At 46.8% G+C, this 19,857-nt stretch overlaps 1 protein-coding gene across 3 annotated transcripts in view; it reads left to right on the forward strand.

The window, feature by feature from the left end:
• nsmce1 (NSE1 homolog, SMC5-SMC6 complex component) overlaps nt 1-19,857 on the forward strand; it is a 76,178-nt gene that overhangs the window by 38,405 nt on the left and 17,916 nt on the right. For all 3 annotated transcript variants that reach the window (XM_038819876.1, XM_038819874.1, XM_038819875.1), the window contains exons 3-4: nt 16,830-16,951; nt 18,581-18,658. In XM_038819876.1, the coding sequence (XP_038675804.1) occupies nt 16,830-16,951; nt 18,581-18,658 (200 nt within the window). The remainder of the gene's footprint in view (nt 1-16,829; nt 16,952-18,580; nt 18,659-19,857) is intronic.

Consider the following 19,857-nt stretch of genomic DNA (forward strand, 5'->3'; position numbering starts at 1 on the left):
ACTGTTCACTTCTACTAATCGTCTCGTGTGAATTGATGGTCGCATCAAGCAATAAAACAAATGATCTTGTCATTATCACATTGTTTGTGGGATCTTGCTGTAAGTAAACTGGTTGTCGTGTTTCCTGCATTGAAATCATTACTGTGCTTCAACGAGTACTTCACTAGCAGTAAAACGTTTTAGGGTGTCCTGACCTTATGAAAGGGGCTTTTGAAATGCACATCTTTTTTTTTCTCCTTTTACTGAAACAAGTTTGTAAATAGAGTAAAAACAAGAAGCTGGGGCCTCCATTCCACTTTCCGTGGATTTAAATCTGTGCAGAGCATTTTCTTTTGGGTAGAGCTGACACTCAGCGTTGTGGGTGTTGCCTCACTTGCAGACCATCTTTAATGTGCCTTAATGTAGCACAGGTTGCAAACAGAAATCAGAAGCTTTGCATAATGGTTGTTCAATAATTACAGGAACATTGCACATCAGTAGCCACTTGCTTAAGCCTAGTTTGTTTTGGGGCTGTGGGGGAGGAGCAGAACTGGAGGTTCTGCCACATGATGCTGCTTTGCCCTATTCTTGGGTTGTGTGTCAAGAAATGAGAAGTTCTTTAAATCTGATTAATATTTCATGGAAGTAATGTGAAATCATTTGATGATGCAATGAAAAAGGAAGTTCTACAGACTCGGCGGTCATTTGGGCAGTTCTGCTTTTCATCACTTTTGAAATTTACAATAGCAGTTCATAGGAGCATAGAAGCAGGTGTAGACTATCCGGCCCGTCCAGACTGCTCTTTCTATTTGATTAGATCATGGCTGATCATCCATCTCAATGCAACTTTCGCATACTATTATGATATCCCTTGATGTCATTAGTATCCAGAAATTTGATGATCTTTATCTTGAATATGTTCAGTGTTTTGAGCCTCCAAGCCCTCGGGAGTAGAGAATTCCAAAGATTCACCACCTTCTGAGTGAAGAGCTTCCTCCTCATCTCAGTCTGACCCCTTATCTCGAGACTGTATCCACTACTTCTGCATTCACCAGCCAGGGGAAACATCTACATTTACCCTGTAAGAATTTCGTAACTTTCAATGAGATTTGTATCGAAAATACAGGCCCAGTCCTCAATCTCTCCTCACAAAACAATCTTGCCACCTCAGAGATTAGTATGGTGAACCTCTGTTGCATTCCTTCTATGGCAAGTGTATTCTTCCTCAGATAAGAAGTCCAAACTGTACACAATACTCCCAAGTGTGGTCTCACCAAAGGTTTACAATTGCAACAAGACGTTTTCACTCCTGTACTCAAATTTTCTTGTGATGAAGGCCAACATACTATTTGCTTTCCTAATTGATTGCTGCATCTTCATCGTATATTAATGATTTAGATGAGAGAACAAAATGTAATAACTCCAAATTTGCAGATGACACCAAGTTGGGTGGGAGGGTGAGCTGTGAGGAGGATGCAGAGATCCTTCAGTGTGATTTGAACAAGTTGAGTGAATGGGCGAATGAATAGCAGATGCTTTGTAATTTGGAGAAATGCGAGGTTATCCATTTTGGTAACAAAAATAAGAAGACAAACTATTATCTGAATGGCCATAAATTGGAGAGGGGACGTGCAATGAGACCTGGGTGTCCTTGTACACCAGTCGCTGAAGGTAAGCATGCAGGTATAGCAGGCAGTATAGAAAGCAAATGGTATGTTGGCCTTCAGAGCGAGAGGGTTCATGAGCAGGGATGTCTTGTTACAATTGTACAGGGCCTCGGTGAGGCCACACCTGGAATATTGTGTATAGTTATGGTCTCCTCATCTGAGGAATGATGTTCTTTCTCGAGAGGGAATGCAGCGAAGGTTTATCAGACTGATTCCTGGGATGGCGGGACTGAGTATGAGGAGAGATTGAGTTGGTTAGGATTGTATTCACTGGAGTTCAGAAGAATGAGGGGGGTTCTCATAGAAACCTCTAAAATTCTAACATGACGAGACGGTAGATGCAGGAAGATTGTTCCCGATGATGCGTGTGTCCAGAACCAGAGATCACAGTCTGAGGGTCGACCTGTAGAACTTATTACCACAGGAAGTGTATGAGGCCAAAACATTGCATGTTTTCAAGAAGCAGTTAGATATAGCACTTAGGGCGAAGGGGATCAAAGGATATGGGGCGAAAGCGGGATTAGGCTATTAAATTGAATGATCAGCCATGATAATAAATGGCGGAGCGGACTCGAATGGTCTCCTCCTGCTCCTAGTTTCTATGTTTCAAAGTAGCTTTTAATGATTTATGAACAAGGCCAGGTCCCTTTGGACATCAAAACTTCCTAACCTCCCACCATTTAAGGAATACTCTGCCTGACTCTCTCTTTCTACAAAAGTGGCAAACTTCAGACTGATGAGCATTCAACTCCATCTGCCATGCTCTTGCGCATTCATTTAGCCTTTTCAAGTCTCTTTGAAAGCCTTCTTCGCTGTACAGTACAACAGTTCTGTGCTGTACTGTTCTATGTTCTATGTTCTTGCATCCTCCACACAACGTACGTTCCCATCTAGTTTTGTGCCATCAGCAAATTTGGGAATATTACATTTGGTCCCCACAAACAAATCGTTGATACAGATTGTGAACAGCGGTGACCCCCAGTACTGATCCACGTGCTACCCCACTAGTAACAGTCTTCCATCCTGAGAATAAACTGTTTACTCCTACTCTCTGTTTGCTGTCTGTTAACCAATCCTCAATCCTTGGGCGAGATTCTCCGACCCCCAGCAGGGTCGGAGAATCGCCTGGGGCCGCCGAAAATCCCGCCCCCGCCGTGGCAGAGATTCTCCGTCACCCGGGAAGTGGCGGCGGCGGGAATCTCGCCACTCCGATCGGCGAGGCCCTGCGGTGATTCTCCGGCCCGGATGGGCCGAAGTCCCGCCGCTGGGAGGCCCCTGCCGCCGCCGAGGTTTGAACCACCTCTGGTGGCAGCGGAATCGGCGGCGTGAGCGGGCCCGGGGGGGGGGGGGGGGGGGGGGCGATCGGACCCCGGGGGGGCGGGGGTGCCCCCACGGTGGCCTGGCCCGCGATCCGGGCCCCCCACTCAGACTCTGGGCCAGTGCCCTGGGTGCACTCTTTCTCTTCCGCGGCCGCCACGGCCTTCCCCATGGCGGAAGCGGAAGAGAAACCCACATCGCGCATGCGCCGGTGGTGACGTCAGCGGCAGCTGGCCGTTGACGTCACCGCCGGCGCATGCGCCGACCGGCAAGCCTTTCGGCCAGCCCTGCTGCCGGGGGCGCCGTTATTTTGCGCCAGTCTTCTGGTGCCAACCGCTCCGGCGCGGGGCTAGCCCCCAAAGGTGCGGAGAATTCCCCACCTTTGGGGAGGCCCGACCCCGGAGTGGTTGGCGCCACTCCCCTACGCCGGGACCCCCCCGTCACGCCGGGTAGGGGAGAATCCCGCCCCATACCAGTAAAATCCACCCAATACCATGTGCTCTAATTTTGTTTACTAACCTGTGTTGGACTTTATCAAAAGGCTTCTGAAAATCCAAATACACCACATCCACTGGTTCTCTTTCATCAACGCGCCAAGTAATATCCTCAAAAAACTCCCAACAGATTTGTCAAATGTGATTTCCTTTTCATCAATCCATGTTGACTCTGCCCAATCATAATCATTATTTTCCAAGTGTTTAATAATCACATTCTTTATAATAGATTCTACTATTTTTGTACTACTGACATCAATATAGCTGGTTGTAATTCTCTGTCTTTTCTCCCTCCCTTCTGGGGTTAGATTTGCTACTTTCCAGTCTGCAGGAACCTTTCCAGAATACTAGGGCTTGAATTTATAGGGATTGCTACTCCGCTCCACCATCTTAGTTTGGGGGTGTCCTGTCGGGGTGGTAGTCAGGATGGGGGTGGGGGAGTCCCATGGAAGGTCGGTGTGGGTCAGTACAATAGTTACCCAGAAGCTAGAAGTGGTTCTAATCTTTCTAATGGTTTCTGAGTATATTGATGCAACATAGTCAGAACCATCTGAAATTTGTGATAAGTTGCCTTTTTGGATGGTTGCCAGAGCAGGGCAATTATCCCGGGGAAATTTGCACTTGTCGGGCAATTGCCATGCAAACCTTGACCTGATCTCCCGCAGGGATTCCCCAGTGCATCTTTATATACCTCCTAGATACACGGCCCTGAAGCTCTGAAATCTATAATAGAATCTCAACAGTGCAGAAGGAAGCCATTCGGCCCATCGAGTCTGCACCAACCCTACCTAGACTGGAATTGAATCCATGTCCCTGGTGCTGTGCTGCAGAAGTGCTAACCACTGTGCCGCTCTCAAGTTACAGCCCATAGAATAACCACCAGTGCATTTACTATGTGTATTGTTACGACAACCTGGGCTAGTGTGCAGTCGATTCCAGCCCCACTTAACCCAGAGTCACAACACAGTTGAAATTAACTTTTAATTTTAAAATATCCAAAGTCTTTAGCTGCCCAATAACTACAGTCACCAGGTTTGTAAATTTAACCACAATTACCTTTTATTGTTTATAATTACATAGGCAACAAATACAACTGGTTAACTACAGTCTAATTTCTACGCCCGCCCCTCTTTAACTCACCCCATCCTCTACCCCATTCTCTACCCCACCCTCTACACACAAAAGGCAAACAAACACAGATGGGGAAAGAGGGATGTAAAAAGAAAAGTACGAGAAGTAAAATGATTAAGAGTCTTTGTTTTAAATGGGCTTCTTCCAGTTAGATTCTTTCTTCAGTCCAGGCCTACAGTTGGATGATACCTTTGCCGTCAGTATATAGACTCATCAGGGTCTAGAGACTTCTACCTTTAAACAGTAGGCAGCAGAGAGAGAGAGCTACTTTCCACCTTGAGGGTCCAGTGGCTTCTCTAAATTCACAGTAGCAACAAGCAGCCAACATTTGAGAGAAGGCACGAGAGAGAGAGAGCAATACAGCTTCCCCTTTCAGAGTCCAGAAGTTTTCTGCTCGGTTCTCTGAAAACCCCAGCTGGCAAGAACCAATTGCCGTCTGTTGCCGAGCAGGATATCCTGGCCATTCCATTGACACCGGCCAAGCAATTGAACCAAATCCCTCCAATCCTCGGGTGCCATAAAGTCTGGGTTCCGTTGTTCAAAATCTAAAACTTCATACCACAGTGTACAATTTGGAAACTTTTAAGTTCCTCACTTCCTCTGCTCAACTTTTTTTTTAATAAACATTTTATTGAGGTATTTTTGGTTTAGTGACAACAACAAAATAAACAATATACATGAAACCATAAACAGTGCAAAGCCATTTACCCTCGTACAGGTCCCTCCCTTATTGACGCCCTACTCTAATCTAAACTACCCCCCCCCCCGCCCGTCTGCTGATGATTAATTTTCCGCAAAGAAGTCGATGAACGGTTGCCACCTCAGGGTGAACCCTAACAGTGACTCTCTCAGGGTGAACTTGATTTTCTCCAAACAGAGAAAGCTAGCCATGTCCGATAGCCAGGTCTCCGACTTCGGGGGCTTTGAGTCCCTCCATGCCAACAGTATCCGTCTCCGGGCTACCAAGGAACAAAGGCCAGAATGTCTGCCTCTTTCTCCTCCTGGATTCCCGGGTCTTCCGACACCCCGGAAATCGCCACCTCTAGACTCAGCGCCACCCTTGTTTTTAACACCGTGGACATTACATCCGCAAACCCCTGCCAAAATGCCCTAGGCTTTGGACATGTCCAAAACATGTGGACATGGTTCGCCGGTCCTCTCGCACATTTTTGCGCACCTGTCCTCCACCCCAAAGAATCTGCTCATCCGGGCCACTGTCATGTGAGCTCGGTGAACAACCTTAAATTGTATCAGGCTGAGCCTGGCACATGTTGCAGATGTGTTGACTCTACTCAACCCGTCTGCCCATAGACCATCCTCTATGTCACCTCCCACTTGCGCTTTAGCTCCTTGGTCTGCGTATCCTCCAACCCCAAAAGCTCCTTATAAATGTCCGAGACGCTCCCTTCTCCTACCCACCCTCTGGAAACTACCCTGTCCTGAATCCCCCTTAGCGGTAGGAGCGGGAAGGTTGACACCTGTTTACGAAGGAAGTCCCGCATCTGCAGATACCTGAATTTGTTTCCCCTCGCCAATCCAAACTTTTCCTCCAACGCCCTCATACTCGGAAAGCTCCTCTCTATGAACATATCCCCCATCCTCTCAATCCCCGCTCTCCGCCATAACCGGACCCCCCCCATCCATACTCTCCGGGGCAAACTGGTGCAGATTGGGGGCCCAGACCGATGCTCCCACTGCTCCTGCATGCCGCCGCCACTGTCCCCAAACTCTCAGGGCCGCCACCACCACTGGACTGGTGAGTACCGTGCCGGCGGGAACGGCAGAGGCGCAGTTACCAACGCCCCCAAACTGGTGCCCTTACATGAAGCTGCCTTCATGCACACCCATGCCGACCCCTCCCCCACCACCCACTTCCTGATCATGGCTATATTAGCCGCCCAGTAATAATTGCTAAACTTTGGCAGCGCCAACCCGCTCACTCCCCGACTCCGCTCATGCATTACCTTCCTTACTTGCCTGCCCAGACGAAGCCCATGATCACTCTGTTGACTCGCTTAAAAAAGGACCATGGGATAAAGATGGGGAGACACTGAAATACAAATAGGAATCTCGGGCGGACCATCATCTTCACCGTTTGCACCCTCCCAGCCAGAAACAACGGACGCGCGTCCCATTTCCGAAAATCGTCCTTCATTTGGTCCACCAGTCAGACCAGATTCAATTTATGCAGCCGGTCCCATTCCCGTGCCACTTGGATGCCTAGGTACCTAAAGCTTCCCCCTATTAATCTAAATGGCAGTTCTCCCAATCGCCTCTCCTGCCCCCTCACCTCAAACATCTCATTCTTTCCCATATTAAGCTTATACCCTGAAAACAGGCCAAATTTCCCTAGAATCCTCATGACTTCTTCCATCCACTCTATTAGCTCCGAAACAGAAGCAGGTCATCTGCATAGAGCAAAACCCTATGCTGCACACAACCCCCCCCCCCCCCCAACCCGGACCAGTCCCTTCCAGCCCCTCGAGGCTCTCGGAGCAATTGCCAATGGCTCTCTAGCCAGCGCAACAACAGTCAGGAGAGGGTGCATCCCTGTCTCGTCCCCCGGTGCAGTCTAAAATAGTCCAATGCTGTCCTATTCGTCCGTACACATGCCACAGGAGCCTGATGCAGTAACCTAACCCAGTCAATAAAGCCCCGCCTAAATCCGAACCATCCCAGTACCTCCCCCAGATAATCCCATTCTACCCAATCAAAAGCCTTTTCTGCATCCATTGCGATCACTACCTCTATCTCCCTACCTTCCGGGGCATCATGATCACATTTAACAGCCTTCTTACATTGGCCACCAACTGCGTGCTCTTAACAACGTCTGGTCCTTCCCAATAAGTACGGAACACAATCCTCGATCCTGGAGTACAAGATTTTGGCTAGCAACTTAGGATCCACATTCAGCAGGGAGATGGACCTGTAGGACCCACACAGCTCTGGGTTCTTGTCCCGCTTAAGAATCAGCGAAATTGTCGGGGGCAGCACCCCTCTTTCCCTTGCCTCATTGAACATCCTCAACAACACCGGCCCCAATATCCCCGAGAACTTTTTATAAAACTCCACTGGGTACCCGTCCGGACCCGGGGCCTTACCCGCCTGCATGGCCTTCAAGTCCTCCACTATCTTCTCCAGCCTGATTGGGGCCCCCAGCCCTTGTACCCGCTCCCTGTCCACCTTTGGGAAATTCATCCCCTCCAAGAAGTGCCTCATCCCCTCCTGCCCCTCAGGGGGTTCTGACCTGTACAGCCTGCTGTAGAAATCCCTAAACATCTTATTCACCCCTGCCATCTCCGTCCTTTACTTTCCCTTTCTCCCTAGCTGCCTCCCTCTTTCTCAGCTGCTGTGCAAGCATTCTGCTGGCCTTCTCTCCATGTTCATAGATCGCCCCCTCGCCTTTCTCAGCTGCTCCACCGTCCTCCCTGTGGTCAGCAAGCTAAACTCCGCCTGTAACCTCCTCCATTCCCTTAAAAGCCACGCCTCCGGGGTCTCCGCATACCTCCTATCAATCTGTAGTAACTCCTTTACCAGTTGGTCCGTCTCTGCCCTGTCTACCTTCTCCCTATGGGCCCAGATCGAGATCAGCTCCCCCCTGATCACCGCCTTCAGTGCTTCCCACACCACCGCTGCTGAAATTTTCCCCGTGTCATTGACCTGCAGGTAGCTCTGAATACATTTCCTCAGCCACTCGCACACCCCTGCATCTGCTAAAAGTCCCACATCCAACTTCCAGCACGGGCGCTGGTAACTGTCTTTACCAACCTGCAGGTCAACCCAGTGCGGAGCATGGTCTGAGATTGTAATCGCCGAGTACCCCGTGTCCACCACCCCAGCCAGCAAGGCCCTGCTCAAAATAAAGAAATCAATCCGGGAATACACTTTATGCACGTGTGAGTAGAAGGAGAACTCCTTCAGCCTCGGCTGCCCAAATCTCCATGGATCCCCCCCCCAATCAGCTCCATGAACCCTTGTAGTTCCTTTGCCATTGTTGGCACGCTGCCCGTTTTCGAGCTTGACCGGTCCAAGCCAGGGTCCATAACTCCCGTGACCAACCTGTGTGAGTCCAGGTCCGGTATCTTCCCCAGCACCCTCTCTATAAACTCCACATTATCCCAATTTGGCGCATACACATTTACTAATACCACCTGCACACCCTCTAGCTTCCCACTGACCATAATGTACCAACCTCCCACGTCCGAGACTATTCTACCTGTCTCAAACTTCACTCGCTTAGTGATCAGGACCGCGACCCCTCTAGTATTTGAATCTAGTCCCAAGCGAAAGACCTGACTGACCCAGCCTTTCCTCAGTCTAACCTGGTCCATAACTCTAAGGTGCGTCTCCTGCAACATTACCATGTCCGCCTTCAATTCCCTAAGATGCGCAAACACACATGCCCTTTTGACCGGCCTATTAACCTCAAACATTCCAAGTGATCAGCCTAGTTGGGGGCTCATTGCACCACCCCCCCCCCCCCCCCCTCCCCTCCGCTGATCAGCCATCCCCTTGTTTAGGCCCGCCTCCAGCCCGTGCTCTGCACCTCCACCGGTCCATCCACAGGCAGCCCCCGCCCCCAACCTCCTCTCTGTCTCTCAGCCCAAGTCCCTCCCTCGTCAGCAGAACATTCACCCCCCCTCCCCGCCGCAGTAACAACACCCTGTAGCCCAACCCCTTTACTAAACCAACCATATACACATCCCCCATTGCACTTCCGAGAGCAAGCTCGCCCAGCTAGCTTGGTGGCCCCCATCCCCAGCGCCAGATAGTCCCTCTGCTCAACTTAAAAGATAAGTCTCCATTAAAGATCCAGGGACCAAAAACGATAACGACAAGAAAAGAAATAGGGAATCAACAGGAAGGGCACTTACACTGTGAGCACCTCCAAACACTCCGGGATGTAGCTGATCAGATCCAAGGGATTTATCAATCTTCAATCCAATTAATGTTTGTGCATATCTCTTTACTAATACTAATTTCTTTCAGGCCCTCATGTTCACAAGTCCCTTGGTTCCCTAGTATTTTTGTGAGATTTTCTATATTTTCCACCGTGAAGATGGACACAAAATAATTGTTTAGTTTTTTTTGCCATTTCCCTAATCGCCATTATGAATTCTCCTATCTCCGCCTGTAATGAACACCCACATTTGTCTTGCTAATCTTTTCATTTTCAAACACTTAAATAGGCTTTTGCAGTTGGCTTTGTTTCTCGCTGGCTTGCATTCATGTTCTCCTTTCCATTCCATAGCCCTCATCAGACTTGCCACTTTATCTGGTAACCTTATTAGCCACTTTGATCGAATGCAATCTTTAACAACTTTTGTTAGCCACAGCTGATTCATTTTTCCTGTTCCGTTTTTGTATCTGAGAGATGAATGTGTGTTGCAGACCATGTAGTATTTCTTTAAATATTAGTCATCGCCTGTCTAACATCAATTTGTTTTTGGTGTATGTTCCCAATCCAATAAAGCCAACTTGCCCTTCATATCTCCAAAGTTTCTTTTGTTTGGATTTAAGACCATAGTTTTAGCATGAACAATATTGCTTTCAAACTTAATGTCAAATTCTGTCATATTATGCTAATGATCCGATGAATGAATACATTTTAAAAATGTAATAGTACTATTAATTTATTTTGTCTCCGGGATGTCGGCCAGTTTTTATTGCTTATCCTGAATTGCTATTGAGAAGGTTGTGGTGAGCCACCGCCTTGAACTGCTGCAGGCCATGTGGCGTGTAGGTGCACCCATGGTGCTGTTAGGGAGGGAGTTTCAGGGTTGATGCACAAATGGTGAAGGAATGGTGATATATTTCCAAGTCAGGATGGATTTAGCTTGGATGGAACTTACAGTTTGCATTGTTCCCATGTGTCTGCAGCACTCGCCCTTCTTGGTGGTAGTAGTTGCAGGTTTGAAAGATTCTGTCAAAGAAGCCTTGCCAAGTTTCTGCAGTGCATCTTGTAGATGAGCCTCACCTATGCCGCCAATAGTGATGTGATGGGCCCCTCATAGTTACCAACATGGGATCCTATACCTCCAGCCCAGAGAAAGCAGCCAACTCTGGGTTGAAATTTGAATTTGCCCATCCTTGAACTTTTCACCTTGGTCTTTCTGATACTAGACATCAGCTCAATGGACCTCAACTGCTCTGTCTTCAGGCAGATACTGTTGCTTTTAAAAAAAATCTCAAATGAGGTGAATGGTTTGTCAATCCATTATTGAGAGTGCACTCAGTCACTACCTTCTGTTCAAATATCTCCTGAAAGCAATGGGATGAGGCGACAATTGTCACATTCAACTAAGCGATTGCAAAATGCGAGTTGGATTCTAGACCTGGGAGTTTAATGAGCAGGTTAGTACCCATACTGTGTCAAGTCTCAACATGGGAAATATTCGTCAACTTGTCACTTTCCTTGGTTTCTGCCTGGTTTCAAATGAATCATCTGAGCAGCTTCACAAGAGTCTGATTTCCACTCAGTGCAGGGTAAGAACCTCGCAGCTCTCCAATTACACCATGCCCAGAGAAACAAACACACCCACACCCGCAAGGCACTCTCAATATTTCTCTGGAGTCCTGATGATGGAAGGAGCTGCGATTGGGATCTCAGTGGGAGGTGACTCACCTTTTCAGGTGGGGGGGGTACATTTCAAAAGTTTTCTCATGCAAGGGGCCAATGATCACATTTCAGAAAGATAACATTTCAAAAAAACCTTGAATTAAAAGAAATAACTTGCTGAGCAAAAAGTTAATGAGTAATAAATAATGATGAGTACTATAGTGAATTAGGGTGAGAGTCTTTGCAGCTCCCTCCCAGGCTCACAGTGCTCACTTAGTCACATTCGCCCACTGTGAGATTGGATGAGGTTGCATGATTGTGTGGGTGAGGCCAAGTGAGAAGGTGGGCGGCATGGTGGCACAGTGGTTAGCACTGCTGCATCACAGCATCAGGTACCCAGGTTCAATTCAGGTCTTGCGTGACTGTGTGGAGTTTGCACATTCTCCCTGTGTCTGTGTGTGGTTTCTCCTTGTGCTCCGGTTTCTTCCCACTGTCCAAAGATGTGCAGGTTAGGTGGATTGGCCATGCTAGGTTGCCCCTTGATGTGCAGGGATGTGCCAATTGGGTGGGTTGCGGGGGTGGTGTGGTGGAATGGGCCTGGGTGGCCTCCTTCTGTATTGCGGGAATTCTGTGAACCCTGATACTGGGAGTGAGACAGTCGTGGACAAATTCTGCCCCGGCATTCAGCTCCACAGACCACGCTCTTTTACACTCCCCACATTCCTTCTCACCCCCGCATTCACCCCTCATAGAATCATAGAATCCCTACAGTGCAGAAGGAGGTAATTCAGCCCATCAGGTCTGCACCGACCCTCGGAAAGAGCACTCCACCCAAATCCACTTCCCAATAACCCCTTAACCTAACCTTCGCATCCCTGGACACTAAGCGGCAATTTATCAAGTGCCCCGTCTTCCACATAATCTCTCTGATACCCGCCATGCCAGCAGCACAACTCTACTTCACTGGTTGTTAGTAAGGAGTCACTAACTTTCTGGTTGCTTTGGATAGCTGGCCTTGTGCAAGCCCCGTTCGCCGCCTTCAGCGTTGTCTTTTTTGGGTCTTTCTGTGCTCCACGCTCTTAGCTTTACTGAAAAGAACTTTTCCTCAGATTTTGCTGGCTGGGATGTTGTGTTGGTGGGGGTGGGTGGTGTGGCGTCAGAGGAGTCTGTGTCAGGGGGGCGTTTTTGAGGGGCTATCACGGTGGGAGGGAGAGGTGGTGAAGGAGGGGGTTATGCCCTAGGGAGTGTGATTAGTCAGGAGGTGGGGGTCAGGAGTGTGGCCGTGCCCTGTGTGGGGCTTGGTCTGGGTGCTTAAAATAGTTACGTTGAAATTAGAAGTGTTTTTTATACTTCCAACTCTTTCGGGGTAACTATTAGCATAACACTGGCCATCCAAAGTTAGTGATTTAACTTGCTTTGTTGGATGGTTCCCAGCGCAATTGTCCATGGGAACTTGGTACCCCCAAAAAGAAATTGAACACTGGAGAGCCAGGAAGTTATGGACCAATACGTTTGGCAGCCATGTTGAAGCCCGGGGCAGCCATGTTGAAGCCCGAGGACTCTAAAAGGGCAGTGACAGCATGGGTACAAAGTTGACTGACGGGCAACAGAAAGTCATAAGCTATTGTTTTTCGAACTGGAGGATGTTATTTCCTGAGAAGTCGGTGATAGGACCATTGCCTTTCCTGATCTATATTAATGACCTAGACTTGGATGTTCAGGGCAGAATTTCGAAATTTACAGATGTCACAAAACTTGGAAGTATAATGAACCGATAGGAGGACAATGATGGAGTTCAAAAGGCATCGGCTGGTGGAATGAGCAGTCACATGACATAAGATTTAGTGATTTAAAGATTTAAGTGTGAAATGATACATTTTGGTGGGAAGAATTAGGAGAGGCATTATAAAATAAATGGATATGATGCTAAAGGGGGTGCAGGAGCAGATTGTTGAAGGTGGCCAGGGAAGGTGGCTATAAAGGTATACGTGACCCTGCGCTTCATAAATAGAAGGGTAGAGTACAAAAACAAGGAAGTTATGTAGCCTTTTGATAAAACGCTGGTTTAACCTTAACTAGAGTGTTGGCCTAATTCTAGGCACTGCACTTTGGGAAGGTGAGAAGGCTTTCAAAAATATTCCAATGATGAAGGACTTCAGTTACTTGGATAGATTGGAGAAGCTGGGTTCTGAGGAAGTCATACTCGACTCAACGTTTAACTCTGTTTGTCTTTCCACATATGTTGCCAGACGGGTGTTTGTTTCCAGAACTTTCTGTTTTTATCTTGGGATCTTCAGTATCTGCAGCATTTTGCTTTCATTTTATTGGAGGTGCTCGGGTTGTTATCCTTGAAGTGATTTGATAGGGATGCTCAGAACCATGAAGGGGTTTAGACAGAGTAAAACGTTCACATTGGTGACGGGTCGAGACCGGAGGATGATTAAAGATGATTTGCAAGAGAATCGAGAGCGATCTGAGGAAAAACCTTCTCTGAATGGTTAGGATCTGGAATTTGCTCACAGAATGTGGTGGAGGTAGATTCACTCGTGGGTTTCAAAGGAGCATTGAGCCCCTGGTGTATAAAACACAGCGTGATTTGTAAAACAGGTTCAAGTAAACAAAATATTTTGATTTGATTTGATGTCACATGTACCAAAGAACAGTGAAAAATATTTTTCTGCAGCCGAGGGAACATAACAGACAAAAAGAATAAGAGTACATTACAAACGGTACATTGACAAATAGTGTTTGGTTACAGTGCGGAACAAGGGGCCAAACTAAGCAAATACATGAGCAAGAGCAGCATAGGGCATCGTGAATAGTGTTCTTACAGGGAACCGATCAGTCCGAGGGGGAGTCGTTGAGGAGTCTTGTAGCTGTGGGGAAGAAGCTGTTCCTATGTCTGGATGTGCGAGTCTTCAGACTTCTGTACTTTCTGCCTGATGGAAGGGTCTGGAAGAAGGCAATGCCTGGGTGGGAGGGGGTCTTTGATAATGCTGTCTGCCTTCCTGAGGCAGTGGAAGGTGTATACAGAATCAGTGGGAGGTGTATACAGAATCAATGTGAGGGTGGCAAGCTTTTGTGATGCGTTGGGCTGTGTTCACCACACTGCAGTTTCTTGCAATCTTGGACTGAGCAGTTCCCATGCCAAGCTGTGATGCTGCCGGATAGGATGCCCTCTATGGCTCATCTGTACAAGTTTATGGGAGTCGATGCAGACATGCCGAATTTCTTTAGCTTCCGTAAGAAGTAGAGACGTTGTTGGGATTTCTTGACTGTTGCATCAACCCGAGTGGACCAGGACAGACTGTTGGTGATGGTGACTCCCAGGAACTTAAAGCTATCGGCCATCTCCACTTCGGAGCCATTGATGCAGACGGGAGTGTGTGTCGTGCTACGCTTCCTGAAGTCGATGATCAGTGCCTTGGGTTTTCCGGCATTTAGAGATTGTTTTCAGTACACCATGCAACCAAGTGATTTATCTCCCTTTTGCAGTCTGATTCGTCGTTGTTTGAGATACGACCCACCACAGTCGTATCATCCAAAAACTTATAGATTGAGTTGGAGTTAAATCTTGCCACACAGTCATTGTGTATAGGGAGTACAGTAGAGGATTGAGCACACATCCTTGTGGGCCCTGGTGTTGAGGACTATTGTGGAGGAGGTGCTGTTGCCTATCCTGCAGTCTTTTTGTGGGTTAATCAAGGATCCAGCTGAACAGGGAGGGGTCAAGTCCAAGGTTTCAGAGTTTGTTTATTAGTCTTGTCGGGATAATTGTGTTGAAGGCGGAGCTGTAGTCTATGACAGGCAGTCTTACTTAGGTGTCCTTGTTGTCGAGGTGTTCGAGTGTTGAATGTAGAGCCAGGGAGGTAGCATCTGCTGTGGACCGGTTGCAGTGATAGGCAAACTGCAGTGGTTCGAGACCGTCTGGGAGTTTGGATACTTGTAGTTTGGATACTTTTTGTGTTTCAAATGATTCTCTTCAGTTCAATCTGTGATTGAAAAATTAAAGTGCAAGGTGCCGTGTAGATAATCAACGGCCCTTGTGTAGGATGCCTGAGATTTTATCAACCTGCTGATTAAATTACTTTGGTTGTTGGTTTGTTATCAGATGGTTGTCAGCGTAGCATGTGTCAACAAAACAGAGGCTTCTCCAGGTTTTTAATTTACTTCCAAATTATTTTATCTTTATTCAGCTTGAATCATGTTACTGTTTTTGGAATTTTAATGTGGGTAATTTCCAATTGTGTCTTTCCTGGAAAAAGGGCCATTAACCGGAGGGATTGTTTGGTTGATTTATAGTTCATGCACTGACTATTTGTCACGGGGAGGCAATGGCATAATGGTGATGTCAATGGATTAGTAATCCAGAGGCCTAAAACTTAATGCTCTGGCGGCAATGGTTCAAATCCCACCATGGCAGCTGGTAGATTTTAATAGGGCAGCTTGATGGCACAGTTGCCTCACAACGCCAGGGGCCGGTTTCAATTCTGACCTTGGGTGACTGTGTGGTGTTTGCACGTCCCCCCCTTGTCTGCGTGGGTTTCCTCCGGGTGCTCCGGTTTCTTCTCACAGTCTAAAGATGTGCAGGTTAGATGGATTGGCCATGATAAATTGTCCCTTAGTGTTCAAAGGTTAAAGGAGGTGATGGGGGCAGGTGGGTGGGGTGCTCCTTCGGAGTGTCGTTGTAGACATGATGGGTCAAATGGCTTCCTTCTGCATTTTAGGGATTCTATGAACAGTAACAAAACTACTCAAACACTATGTATGATCTAATCTTTATTTTTCTGTAATATTTTATATTTGCTTGTAAAAAGATGGACTTAGATGTCTTAGATGGACATCAAACTAAAATGCGATTAAAGGGGTTGATACCGAGCATTGAAGGCCTCGATGGTGCCAGTGGATACCGCATGCTCCCTCTCCAGGAATCCTCATCAGTTGTAACTGGGTACACCTGCCCGTGTTCTGTTAAATACTCCAGGACCTGCTCTGTGCTTCCAAAGTCTTGTGTTATTTGGGAGATGCCTTAGGTTTAGAAATAGTTGTAGCTATGTCTTGTTGTTACTACACACCTTCCTGTTTCTCTGAAAAGTTGTTTTCACTGGAGAAAAACTATGCAAAAATGATCTCTGTTAAACAAATCACTATTGCCAATTTGTAGCTGAGATAAAGGTAAATCATAATTTATCTCCAGCACCCCTGCCCTGCAGCTTCCTGACCCTTTCACCAATTCAAACCTAACTAGTCTCACCTCCCTTTCCCACCTCATGCCACTCATTCCACAGCTCTCCTCTTTGTCAGTCCTTGGTTGTCCCCATTTTCCAAACCTCTGTTCTTGACACATGGCTTACCAGTATATCTGTCACTTGCTCCTACACTATAAAATACCCAATCTTATGCTCACCACTAAATTTGATCGACAGACTTTCCAAGCAGCTGTCCTCTGTGCAGATGCAGTGGCTTTACCAATGTGCTAGCAGCATACTAAGTTTTTCTTTTAAAGTAGGCAACTTCTCAAAACTGTTTTCCTCCTTTTGCCTAATTAGGTTAGATTGATGAGGGTAGGGGTAAAGCAAGAGGTTATAAGTAAATTCTCCTACAAATGGCTTCTCCTCTGTCAATGTCTGTCCATGACATGAACCGGTCCTGTAACAAGTGTTCATTCTCTTGAATCTCCAGTGGATTACAGACATGACCAGTTGGATGAGTTTATCAAAAATATCAACACCCATCTTCAGCCTCTCTTCATGCAGATCAGGAAAGGGATGAATGAGAATGATGGACAGCAGCATTATGCTCTGGTGAGTGAGAAGTGTGATGTGTTTGTGGTTTTCACTTCTGGTGGTTGAGGGAAGATTGGACAGATTTTGGGCACAGCTATCTTGTGGTGAAATAACCACATGCCCAGAACTTAAGCGAGGAAAAACAGATGCATCCGTTTTTTGAAGCAGTGAGCATTCTACAAAACCAAGGTCTGTGAACTAACCTGGAAATGCACTGACCTCTAGATGAAAGGTAATGCCTGAGTAGCAAGGACGCTCTCACAACCACACTCTACATTACTTATTATTACCCCGTGCATTTTCTATTGCTGTCTTGCGAGTTCTTGAATCCAGCACAGGTGCTGTAGAAGTCTTCCCTTTCTTTCCTGAAGGTTGAGTTCCATGTCAGTGACAGCTCAGGCTTCACTTTACACTGGTAGATGGGTATAAGCACCACTGACAGGTGTAATAAGCTATCACGGGTGCCCAGAGGGGGCTGATAGCCGTTTACTTCCTGCACTGTAAATTTCTGCTTGGGGTTCCCAGAAGGTCGAGTCCATGACATGCTTCCTTTGCATTACAATGGGGTCCTGCACATGTTGTCCCCTCCTGTCTTTTGATTAAACTGTGCTTTGATGTGACCATCAATTCACAAGACACGTGGTTGGAAGTGAACAGTGGTTTTAATAGTCTTACAATAGAGCCTGCCTGCGACGAGATGAACTGGCAGCAGGCTCACAACCGCAGATCTTTATACTTCCAGTTAGTGGGAGGAGCCATGGGCGGAACCAAGGGTGGAGCCTAGTTCAAACTCCTCATATCCCCCTATGGGCAGAACCGCGAAACTGCTCGTATACCGAGCTTACATAGACACAACACATACCATATAACAACAGTGTGAATTACGAGGAATATGATTCACCACATGCTTGTTCTGGACTCAGCTACTATTTTGATGGAAAGGGTTGAAATACCAGTGGGTGGCACAGTGGTTAGCACTGTTGCTTCACAGCGCCAGGGTCTCAGGTTCGATTCCCGGCTTGGATCACTGTCTGTGCGGAGTCTGCGGGTACTCCCATTGTCTGCATGGGTTTCCTCCGGGTGCTCCGGTTTCCTCCCACAAGTTCCGAAAAATGTGCTGTTAAGTAATTTGGACATTCTGAATTCTCCCTCAAAGTACCTAAACAGGCACCGGAGTGTGGCGACTAGGGGCTTTTCACAGTAACTTCATTGCAGTGTTAATGTAAGCCTACTTGTGACATTAATGAAGGTTATTAATAAGGTGAACAGCACGGACAACAGCTCTGGAAAAATCACTGGGCAAGACAACTCTGATTTTGGGATGGGGAGGGGCAGGAAATGACTTTAAAAATGTCTGGTGTGTGGAGATTCATCAGATTTTAAAATGAGTAGTGTACATTAAAACACACAAAATTCATGGGGGATGTTAATGCTCTTGAACGTCCCTAACCTCTGATACTTTGTACCCTGGCCTGCCAGAAGAACCTCAACCTGATTGTTGTATGCATGATGGCCCATGTTCACAGGAACCTGCCTCTCAGATAGGTGCACTTTTGCAACTGCAAGCTGATTAATGTGCTGAATGAGTGTTTTCTAATTGCAGGTGCCTGTAATGTGCCATTAATCTCCCTCTTGCATTGTCTCCAGATTAATCTTGCAGAGACGGAGATCACCAGGATGGCATTCGATTACACAGAAACTGAATTGGAGCTGTTCAAGAAAACTGTGAGTACAACGTCTCTTCAGTGCCTCATATTTCAAACTCAGCACTTGTCTGTTTAAATTTCATCCACCTCTGTGAAGTTTGAAGAGTTTTCTTTTGTGAAATCTCTTTAATCATAATTAAACGGATTACATTTAAATCAGCAGTGGGTTCCTAATCTTTTGGTTTGTGGTAGAAGTGAGAAGGTTGTGGAACTAAAAGCTACGTCAGAACACTCTCTTCCTGCTCTGGACACTTGACTCTTTCAGACCCTCCCACTTGGAATGTCAAAGTGCTGTAATACGACAAAGCACTCGATCAGGACAAAATAAATGGAGCCATCAATTTAAACAGAGTTGTGGACAATCTAATAGCTTCAAGCTAATGGAAATGTTAAATCTTGCATTTCTTTGTTTTATTTAAAGGCTATCATAAATCAGGGTTGACTGTTTTTAGTATGTTAATACATTGATGATGGACCATTGTGCTGCCCATTCAGAGTCACACTGAAGCCTTTCTCTCAAGGCCATGTACCTTGGTCCAAACAAACTCCTTTAACCCACCCCTGGTTTTATTGCTGCACATTAACAATCAGCAAGTTACTGTTCCTGAGTGCTGGCTCAGGTGGCAGCCCCAATTTGGGTCTCCAGATTGCTACTTGCTTTCTTTGGTTAATACAGTAAGAAGTCTTACACACCAGGTTAAAGTCCAACAGGTTTGTTTCAAACACTAGCTTTCGGAGCACAGCTCCTTCCTTGGGTGAGGAAGTTGATTCACTCGAGTAAGGAGCTGTGTTCTAGAAGCTAGTGATTCGGAACAGACCTGTTGGACTTTAACCTGGTTTTGTAAGACTTTTTACTGTGCTCTCCCCAGTCCAACGCCGGCATCTCCACATCATGTTTGGTTAATGAGAGGGGGATGTATGTGCCCAGTTTCTTGCTCGAATTAAATCACATTGGAATCTGAGATTCACTGGATTGTTGGTGGCTGCCGGAGGTAGTGTGTGCTTGCATCTGATCTCTGCACCGTGCCTGTTGAATTAGGAGAGTAAAGGCACATTCAACAATGGCCTGCTAACAAATATAAAACACTGTGGATGCAGGAAATACAAAACAGAAAATGCTTCAAAAACTCAACAGGTCTGACAGCATCTGTGGCAAGAGAAAATAGAGGGTTTTTTTAAATTTAGAGTATCCAATTGTTTTTTTTCCAATTAAGGGGC

This window comes from Scyliorhinus canicula, chromosome 15 (genome assembly GCF_902713615.1).
Source record: "Scyliorhinus canicula chromosome 15, sScyCan1.1, whole genome shotgun sequence".
Classification (NCBI taxonomy): domain Eukaryota; kingdom Metazoa; phylum Chordata; class Chondrichthyes; order Carcharhiniformes; family Scyliorhinidae; genus Scyliorhinus; species Scyliorhinus canicula.